Raw genomic sequence first — 11,109 nt, forward strand, 5'->3', positions numbered from 1 at the left:
GAATATCAAGTGTTCTTTATTCCAGAAGCAAGCATAATCAGGACTGCAGTGTTGAATGTTTCCAACCAAATATAAACAAATGCAGCACCCTTAAAATTGTATTGAGTTCATTTTAGGCATACCATATAGTCCATTACAAAGCTTCCCTAAATGTAAAGATAATGAAACCAGAATAGATTCATCTGCTTTAAAGGACTTTTCACAGAATGATTTCACTAATGGGAGAACAGTTTGACTTCTATCATCTGAAAAACATAAAAGATATGATTAGAAAGGGATGAATAATCAACATATGACTGAATATTAGCATATTAAAAACAGATCATAACAGATAGAAAAATAGCTGCAAAGCTAATGAATCTTACCCGCATCAAACATTTCTAACAGATTTACCAATGTTTCAAAAGCTGCAAGACGTACACTGCTGCCTTCATCCCTTGCTAATTCTACTAGTTCTGGAAGCACTACATTTTTTGTTAATTCCGTTCTACAAAAAAGAAACAACAAACATTTAGGAGATAACCCATAATTGTCATCTACTACAGTATTCACACATTGGAAATAAGAGATGGCTTTCAATATGTATATTTCCTTAATCCATTTCTACAGAAAAATATATTTAAACATGGATAGAATTCACAAGTCAAGTAATAATTAGTTTACTAAAACCAATGGGACTGACTACTAAGTAGAGTGTTTACTGCATTTAATTTCTCAGTAGTATACACAGTAAAATTTCATACACAAGAACACTGTAATCTATACCAAAGTTTATGTGGTGGAATTTGAATGGCTCAAATGTTTTCAGTGGAGATTTGTTCTAATTTGTCATCAGCTGAGTCAAAGAATTGATGGCATTCCAGTGGAGGAGCAGTAAACTGCTACACAAGAGCACATGAAAAAGATGCTGGTCTACATTTACTGCCCTTCTTGAAATAACCAATCAGTCCTTTTATGTGAGAGAATCGTGTGTGTGTGTGTGTGTGTGTGTGTGTGTGCGTGCGTGCGTGTGTGTGTGTGTAGTCCAATGCTCACTGAAAAGCATGACTTATGGCATCACTATCAGGATGATAGAAAAATAAAATTCTAATTTTACAAGCTCAAACCTTATGTGTTTTACGTATATTTACCTCTCTCAAGATGTCAGTTTCACCATTTAATGAGCTCCAGTTTAGGAAAAACTTAAACCAAAGAAGAATCTTTATGTCTTAACTGCCACAGCATAAAAACTTAAATTATTGCTTAGATTAAGCATATCACCTCAGCACTTTTAGTGAATTATGGCTACAGGAAAAATTATTGTATTGACTGCATATGATATAGGCCACTAACAATTTCGACTTGCCTTTCTTTAATAAATCCTACTCTATATTAGTGATAAACAGGTAATTTCATTATTTTCTTATTGTGGTGGTCAAGAGAACTATTACTATGTTTTAATACTGATATTTCATCATGTAACCCTAATTGAAATCCATTTCAGAATCATTATTTTCTCTTTTGACATATTCTCTTGTAAATTGCCTGACAAAATAAGACTAAGGCACTTATATATTCAATGCTATCAAAATATTGGTAAGTACAATGTGTTAAGAGAGGAAGAATTTTTCAACAAGACTCACAAAGCTGATAAAATATACGGTTTATGATACTTTTGAAACTCTAGTAAATTAAAACTACTATCCTCAAAACCTAACCTCAATTCTAGAATGACATATTTTCTCATATAAATGTTCTAAATCATTCATTTATTCAAAGAAAGTATTTATTTGCAATTACGGTAATGGTGGAGTATCTCTTGGGACATAAATCAATAATAATTTTTATTTTAATAACATTGTTACTTCACCAACTCATAGAATTTTCATTCATTTATTGATACCTAAGACAATCTTTTCTAAAACACTTACCATATTTATTTCTACATATTTAAAAATATTTTGGGAATCTAGTACTAAATAATTAAGTATTAAGTATTCTGTAGAGATTACAAATTCTTTACGTTCACAGAGTGCTAGGAGGATAAAAAGGAAGAGATTTTGAGAACATAGAATGTAAGAGTATCCAGTTGAGCCAGTGAGAGAATCCATTGCAGCCTATTAATGAATTGACCACTATATAGCAGGATCACAAGCTCAAGTTCAGCTTGTGATCCACCAAGCCACTCAAATCCATTAGGCATGTATTGTTGTCCAGGACAGTAATCCTCCTCATCCATCCTTACTAATGCCTTTGGTTTTTTCTACCCAAATGCATTTTATATTTCTTCTTGCTGAATTTCATCTTACTGATTTCTGCCCACTGTTATAGTTTGTGAAGATCCTCCAGATCAGGGGTCAACAGACTCAATCCCCGGTCTGCAGACCCCTACTGGTCCATGGCCCATAGGCAACCAGTGGGCGCAAGAGGTCGGCGAGCGCAGGAAGCTCCATTTGCACAAGCGACGTGCACGTGCGCAAAACCATCCCGTCCTCTGCCACTGCCGGTCCACGGACCCAGAAAGGTTGGAGAGCACTGCTCCAGATAGTCCTTGACTTATAACAGCAAGTAGGATCAGAATTTCATTGCTAAGTGATACATCATAAAGTGGGAATGCATCACTAAGCAATGGCTATCCCTGCAATCCTTGTTGCCATTGTTAAATGAATCCCACAGCCATTAAGCAAGGTAACTTCCTACTGGCTTTCCACAACCAAAGTCAGTGGCAAAGCCAGCAGGAAGTTGCAAATCCCAGGCGTGTAGGCAGGTGACTGCTGCTGAATATAGAAGGCAAAGAGGGGAAGTGCAGGCATGTGGGGAAGAGTGTGCATGGAAGGATGTGTAAGGGCAGGCAAAAGATGCTGCACAGGTCAGGGAGGATACGTGAGGATGTGGGAAAGATACAATGAGGGTGAAGAAAGGTGCCTTGGCTGCACAAGTGGCCAGCGCAGAGGAGTTGTGGGTGGGGGAGACTTACCCTAATGACTTGCAACTTGTCATTGACTTTCTGGGGAAGCCAGCAAATGGCAATCAAGTCATTGTCGGTCTCTGCAGTCATAAGTATGAATCTGCTGCCAAGTACTCAGATCTTAATCAATGACTGTTGGCCAGGACTCCAAGGACTGATCGTAACCAACATTCATTCAGCACTGGCATAACTTAAAATGGTCACTGAATAATCATAGGTCAAAGACTCTCTGTACTCCATTATATTTGTGCAACATGCCAAGTTTAAAATCATGTTTTCTAAATATATCTAAATTGTTTACAAATATGTTGAAAAACACAGAAACTAGAACTGAGGGCTACAGTATGTCACTCAGTGTACTCAAACACTCATCATGCTGCAGAACTATTGATATACTGACATTGAGTTATGACTGTTTAACTAACTTCAGATTCACTCTAACTTATACTTTATTAACTGACCAAGATCAGCTTAGTGATAATTTGGATTTGGATTTTTTTTCAGATATTCTAATATTTATGTCACACTGGCTATGAGAGAAATAGCCCAGGATTCAAAGATGAATTTATTAACAGTTGCAAATTAAGAGTAGCATGCTTGGCAGCAGCAATAAGAAAAATTTTGCCTAACATATCTAATATATCTTGGTTGTTCATAAAAGGAAATCACTTTAATTGAAGTAAGTAATTTGGAAACTTATATTGTATGAGTTCAACCTAACATATTAAATCAATCTGATTTAGAAACCGTGCAAGCTCTTGCAAATTAATACCAACATTATTTGGAATTATTTTCACAGAATAAATAATTATCAACCTTGCTCACCCTATTCCTTGAGCAATTAGTTCTAGCTGCCGGCACATGTAGGAACGAACTTCATATTCTACATCCTGGCAAAGAGATTTTACCAGGGGAAGGATTTCTCTTTTAATGCTAAAAAGGAAACAGTTACTTAAATTATAATAGAAAAAAATGCTCTCCTAATTTTATCATGTATATCTCAAAACTGTAATAAAAGAGTAAAAAACTGATAATTCTAATTTATATAATTGTTATAATAATTTATGCAATAATTATATTTATGAACATCACACTACAATACATATAAAAGATAATTTACACTACTCAAATGTTAAGAACTTATAGGCCGCTATAGCATCATAACAATATTTAATAATGAAATACTGGAAGCAGAAATGTTAGCAAATAAACAGAACTGCAAACTCTAACTACTTTATCAGTATTAATGATAAGTAGATAAATAATTGGGAAATGTATCAAAAATTCTAAATTTCTGAACAGGCAGTATAAATGATACAGCATGAATTTCATCTGTTCAGATCAGTCTGATCTGAAAAACATCTTCTAGAATATCAAGATATTATCACAGTTAAACTAAATGTTTTAAAACACACAATTTACTTTGGAACCAACAGAAGGTTCTTGGGAAGATAAAATATATTTTAAAAACCTGTTTCTTTACGGGTCATTTTGTTCTCCCTCATTTGCTCATTTGTTCATGAAAGTATTTTGATTGGCATCAGGATGAAGGCAAGCATTCTTTGGATTCTGCTTTCACAGAATCATCACAGAACAAAATCTGACTGGCTACTTGGCATCATCCTGGAGTCAAATCATATTTTGATCAATGCTTTCTTCTTTCCCTTGGGCACACAGGGGAAAAAAGGGAGAAGTCAAGAAATCTACCCATCTATGTTATACAAGCTATCACTATTAAAATATGGTGGGTGCCTTTATTTCCTGGCTACTCACCAGAGAGTTCTCAAAGGGGGGGTTGTCTCTACAGCAAGATAAAATTAAAATAAATTCATATGTAGCTAAAAAGAAGATAATGGATTCAAGAACCATTTACTGACGTTATTTTTAATATCTTCCACATCCACATAAAATATCCAATATACTGTAAGCCTATCAACACAGCAATGCAAGGTCCGAAGAAAATTAAGCATATCACAATGAACCTATCTTGAGCATTCATAAATCTCAATTCTTATATAAACTCTATTCTGAGTTACACTATCATATTATTTGAAACTAAAAGACAGGCAGACAAATCCAATACCTTTATAAGAGCAAACAAGGTGGTACTTCTGAACAAAAATGAGGTTGACTGTTTCTGAAATTGCTTTCATGCTGGATGGCATGCAATTATTTTATATCCTTCAATATGGTATACCAGTCTTGACAACAAATTTAAAAACACTTCCAAACAAAATAAAATCTAAAATGGCAACTAGTAGGGCAAATCATGAAAATAAGACTAAAATTTGCTGAAATGACACTGTGCAGGACAAAGATTGTAACTGAAGTTCTAGGAAATATTTATCCTTTTATAGAGGATAGAATTCAGGACCTACAATTGCTATGTAGACTTAATTATTCCCATTTAGATTAAAAAAAGATGCTGCTCATCAGAGCTTTATGGATTGTGTCTTAAGGTCACTGTATAATATACAGCTTGTCAATAGCCCAAAGTAGTATTCTTTTCTATTGCAACAAAATGAGGTCACCTTGTTTCCTTTGTAGACCATTTATTCATTAGGACATCTAAAACACACACAAGCTACTCACATATGAGCTTCAAACTTGTTAGCTAATTTCCCCAAGATTTTACAACTAACCAGGCGAGACTGAAGTGTTTGGGAAAGCTGTGCCTTGGAAACAAGAGGATTCAGGATCTATAGGACAGCAGACAGAAGAAGAAATTCAGGTAACAAATCTAGAATTAGATAAATAAAAGTCAAGCAACAAAAATATGCATTAAGAACTACTTCACATGCTAAAACCTTTATTAGTATCAGTTTTCCAAATCATCCTTGCAGCAAGAGTCAGCGTACTTGAAATTACAGGCTACATTTGATACAATTTATAATTTTTTTTTCTATATCAGAAAAATATAACCTGTGGCATAATGGCCAAATTAGTAAAACCACTAAAATAAACCAAAGTTTATACTCTCCAATCTAAAACTTAAAAGGCATTTACATTGTATAATAATAATAATGATGATGATGATGATGATGATGATGATGATGATGATGATGATGATGATGTTGTTGTTCTTAATTGCAAAGTCGTCTCCGACCCATCGCGACCCCATGGACAATGTTCCTCCAGGTCTTCCTGTCCTCTACCATCTTCTGGAGCCCATTCAAGCTCACGCCTACTGCTTCAGTGACTCCATCCAGCCACCTCATTCTCTGCCGTCCCCTTCTTCTATTGCCCTCCATCTTTCCCAGCATTAGGCCCTTCTCCAGTGAGTCCTTCCTTCTCATTAGGTGGCCAAAGTATTTGAGTTTCAACTTCAGGATATGGCCTTCTAAAGAGCAGTCGGGGTTGATCTCTTCTAGGACTGACCGGTTTGAACGCCTTGCAGTCCAAGGGAATAATAATAATAATAATAATAATAATGATGATGATGATGATGATGATGATGATGATGATGATGATGATGATGATGAAGAAGAAGAAGAAGAAGAAGAAGAACAATGTAAATGCCTTCTAAGTTTTGTACAATTTTAAACATAACTCTTGGGTTTTCCCATTCCATATAAATCTTGAACATTCACTAATCTTTGCTGTTAATACCGGTATACTGTATGTTATCAAGCCAAGTTTTTAATACTCCATTTTAGAGACATTTTATTTAATGTCTCTAGTAAAAAAAGTCCATTCTGAATTATCAAAGGCTTTTTTAATGTCTAAAAATATTACAGCTGTCCTCTTTTTATTAATGTTGAGTAATTTTAGTATTGTTGTTGTTGTTAGTTGCGAAGTCGTGTCTGACCCATCGCGACCCCATGGACAATGTTCCTCCAGGCCTTCCTGTCCTCTACCATCTTCTGGAGTCCATTTAAGTTCACACAAATCTGTTACCTTTTATTTTCCTTTTTGGATTGTAATTGTCTGATTTACATGTACAGTTTTGGAAATGTGCTTCATATGTTTGGCTAATATGTATTTGCCATTCAGTAAAGAAATTGGCCCATATGCCTGAGATTTCTTTGGGTTATTGTGTATTAACATAATATACATTTTCTTCTCAAGCTTTTGGTATTACTTTTCTTGTTTGACTTTCATTCACTTTCAATAGGAGTTCTGCTAATACCTCTTCTTTTTGTTACACAAAATTGTCAGCAGTTCTGTGCCTGGCGCCTTATTCATTTTAATTTTCTTTACTGCTTTTCTAATCTCTTGCGTTCATATTAATTTGCTTAAGATTTGTCTACATTCTTTAGTAAATTCTTTAAGCTCTGAGTTTTCAATAAATCTTTCTGAATGTCCCTTGTAATTTTATGTCTGGAATATAATTCCACAAAAATATTCTTTTGTTATTACCAATCTTAGATACAATAATCTGTTTTCTTTCTTCATAGCTATATCAGCCTTCTTTCTTTCTTTTTTCTGATCTAGTATGACAAAAGTTTCCTCGTTTTTTTGCATTTTTTGAAATTCTACCACTTTCAATAAATCTAATTGTTAATTAATTTACTGAACTCTTTCAATGCTTGTTGATCGAGACTAGTTTTATGAATCTATCCTAAATCTTTTATTCTCTCTTCTAATTATGATTTCTATTATGTTCTTTTTTTCCTGATTTGCTGCAAGCCTTATTAAAATTCCTCTCATATAAGCTTTACTTGTCTCCCATACAGTGGTCTCTGGTATCCTTGTGACATATTTTTACAAACAATAATTCTTATTTCTATAATTCTTTAAGCAACACTATATGATTTGTGTTTCTTTAAGTATCACATATCATTCATCCTCTATCTGAAGATAATTTCTGAAACCAAGGTATTACAATTAGAGTATGATCTGCATACATCACTGAATCAATATTATTTCTTTGTTAGATGGTGTGACTCTTTTAGATTTGGTATATATCAATTATTGAGTACACTTGGTGTTTTACTAAATAAACATACATTCTCTTGGTTTTGGATTTCTAAAAACTTAATTTATTCATTTTTAAGATTTATAAGGCTTACCAAGTCAAATGGCTTGACTATGGGCAGTATACCACATAAACACATAAAAAAACAAAAAACCCACCATATAACAATAAATAGACAATATATAAGTATAAAATGGTGACCAAGCATACAATAAAAATCAACTGGTTCCTATTGCCTATTCCCATAGTCCAGCTCCATCACTACGGCCATAGGACACTGACTGGATTTTGCCAAAAGCTGTCAGCTAGCTTCTGCTCCCACTGCAGATTGATGGCAGACTTGTCTATCTTCAGCATTCCAAGTGTCCAAGGGCCAGCTGAGACTAGTCAAACTGCTCACCCACCAGAAGCTGATCACTTCAGGTCAAATAACAGGCCATTCACATGGAGGACAATCTTCTTTGGAGCCTCCATACAAGACACATGAACAAACTGCCATAAATAAGGTAGGCAGCAGCTCCACTCACAGTGCTGTTGCCTTTCCCACACCACCAGCTCCAGCCCAGCTATTGCTGTTCCTTATTGCTCCAAATTTCACTGCAAGTTCATTCCCCAAAAGATGTTGAATGAAAGGTACTGCCATGGTGCCACCCTAGATAGCACTCTACCAAATAAGCTGTTCAGCAGCTGCGTTAGTCATCAGCAGAGCAGCAGTTCCATTTACAGCACTCATGCACTGCCGACACTCTTTGGATACCTGCCTGTCCAAAGCAGCTGAGAAGCTAGTCCAGGGTCCCAACAATTCCTCTTTGTTACACATCCAAAGCTTCCAACACCAAAGCCACAACTATCAGACTCCTGGAAAGATGGTCCTCCAAAAACCTAATATCCAAGCCTCAAAACCTAACCCAACCTCCACCACATCCTAAAACCAATACAAAAGTCCCTCAGCTAACAAATACCTACCAACTCAGTCGCCATCTTTAAAAAAGTGCTGTAATTTATTTGCTAAGCATTGGTCAAACCAATACACTCATCTACTAGAAAACCTTTCTTGGAAGCTGTCCACCCCCCTCCCCTCTGGGATTGTTTGTCTAAACTTGGATCTAGCATTCTATTCATGTCTTCTACAATACTTTTTTCTCCTATGCAATTCTTATTCACATTTGGAATAGTTTTTTCTTAGCTATATTTAGAGCGTAAATGGATGGATGGATACCAATATTGAAATGTTGCCTTCTTTCTTAATTTCAGAATACTTCCTTCTTTGTCCTTTAATTGCTTTAGTTTTTAATTATCAATATTTTAATTTGCTCATTGACCAGAATATTAAAAATGCATATCTTCTTACAGTCTATAACTGAACAATTATAATCATGCTGCAACTGAAAATTAATTTTTGGAGCTGCAAAAAGGGTTTTCCAATTTACTGAGAAATTAGGAATGGGCAATTGGGCAATATTTTTTTTATTTCTGCTAAAATGATTTGCAGCCAAAATATGACACAACACTTTCCACTTTTATTTAAAATAAATATTTGGAAATTTGCTGACTTAATATTTCAAGAAAATAAAAATAAGAAATATAAAAATACACTTTGATAACCTACAAGTTTGAGTAATACTCACTTAAATTCTTAGAACTTATGTCTTTTAATCATTAAATAATTAAATTTCCACATATTTTTATTTTTCTTGATAGTAGTCAAATCTTTTCTCATTTTGAAAGTTTATGACCATATGGCACATTTCACTGTAACTAAAACAAAATGGGTAGAAGGTTTCATATACTAGAGCATGGGTGTCAAACTCGATCGCATCACATGATGTATCACTACTTTTTTGCCTTTGCGGAGCCACATCTGGCCCGCAGGCCACCAGTTTGACACCCCTGTACTAGAGCATGAAGGCCAAATTTAGTTCTAAATAGAAAACAAACTATAACTATAAGCCACAATCTATCTTCCCACTAATATCGTGGGAAAACAATATTACCTCATGTCTAATAGTTTCTTTTGGAAGAGCTTCTATTGCAGCAAGAAGTGTGTCCAGCCAAGCATTACTGACACCTGTGAAGTACAAATGAACTACAGATATAAGCACCACAAGCCAGTTCTGTAAATTCTCTTAGACAATGACTTCTATTAACAATATTGTGACAATAGTAACACTAAAATAAATATATAATTTATACATTATAAAAGTTAATGTGTTAATATAATTTAACAGATCAAAGTCCCACCAAATGAAAGGCTAGACTGAACTTACCTAGGAGTATAGGTAGACCATGCTTACTGACTGCCTTGTTCAGTGACCATATGAAGTTTTGACAGTGCTGAAAAATTAACTTTAAGACCTATGTCCACATTAATTACCTTTTTAGTGTCTCTCAGTCATGTAATTACCATTATAATCAGTACATATTGTCTTGTGCCTGATCTGTTTTTCTTTTTGATTCCTCCTTTCAAATAGGAGAGATTGGAGAAGAAGGGATCACAAATAGGAGAGATTGGAGAAGAAGGGATCACAAGTGAATACATAGGCACAAACGGGGGGATACATTGGGTTGTTTGTATAGCACCTTCACGGCTTTTATCCCTGAGTATTCTTGGGATTGCCAGCACTACCTCATTCCTTTTGATGTGTCTTCCCCGTTATGTGCCTGCTTAGTCTCTTGTAATTCCCTCCTCTTTTTTATAATTTTATTAAAAGGTTTTTTTTTAATAAACAAAGGCTAATCAACTATATGATGTACCACTAGCAAACCTATTCTATAATCACTTATTTTATTTTATTCTGGCATGTTCTGCTTTAAATAGTACATTATCAGAAGAAAAAGCACAGCAAACTAAGAAATCAGCAACATGGCATTCATCTGACCTGCATCTCTATGCTCCAGATTCTGTAGAATGAGTTGTAAGAATGAGTGAGAGTAAGTATGGATGGATATTGACTCCTCTTGAAGAATTGTCAAAAGAGAAACAGCTGCTGTTAGTTGCATTTCCACACCTGCAACAGGTAGAACTTCCTGTATAATCAGAAAATAACCAAGCAAAAGACATACATACATTAAAAGCAAATATAAAAAGTATAAAAACTACATCTTACTATTTGTAAAATATATCACACCTTAATCATACCTAATTTATAATTATTGTGTTTTATTGTAGTTTTGCTTTCTCACACTTTGAGGATAATTGAACACGGCTGCGTTAACACACCCACTTCTTCTTGGGCACTCCACC

The 11,109-nt window shown here is 34.8% G+C and overlaps 1 protein-coding gene across 1 annotated transcript in view; it reads right to left on the bottom strand.

Moving 5' to 3' along the window:
* LOC107298452 (serine/threonine-protein phosphatase 4 regulatory subunit 4) overlaps positions 1-11,109 on the bottom strand; it is a gene marked incomplete at its 3' end in the record, with an annotated part of 19,304 nt that overhangs the window by 6,857 nt on the left and 1,338 nt on the right. The window contains exons 3-8 of the mRNA XM_029286525.1: positions 10,745-10,892; positions 9,860-9,933; positions 5,540-5,646; positions 3,773-3,880; positions 366-487; positions 123-245 (exon numbers count right to left, since the gene is read on the bottom strand). Coding sequence (XP_029142358.1) covers positions 123-245; positions 366-487; positions 3,773-3,880; positions 5,540-5,646; positions 9,860-9,933; positions 10,745-10,892 — 682 coding nt within the window. The remainder of the gene's footprint in view (positions 1-122; positions 246-365; positions 488-3,772; positions 3,881-5,539; positions 5,647-9,859; positions 9,934-10,744; positions 10,893-11,109) is intronic.

The sequence above is a fragment of the Protobothrops mucrosquamatus genome, unplaced genomic scaffold (assembly GCF_001527695.2).
Source record: "Protobothrops mucrosquamatus isolate PMUCROS unplaced genomic scaffold, P.Mucros_1.0 scaffold3987, whole genome shotgun sequence".
Taxonomy (NCBI): Eukaryota; Metazoa; Chordata; class Lepidosauria; order Squamata; family Viperidae; genus Protobothrops; species Protobothrops mucrosquamatus.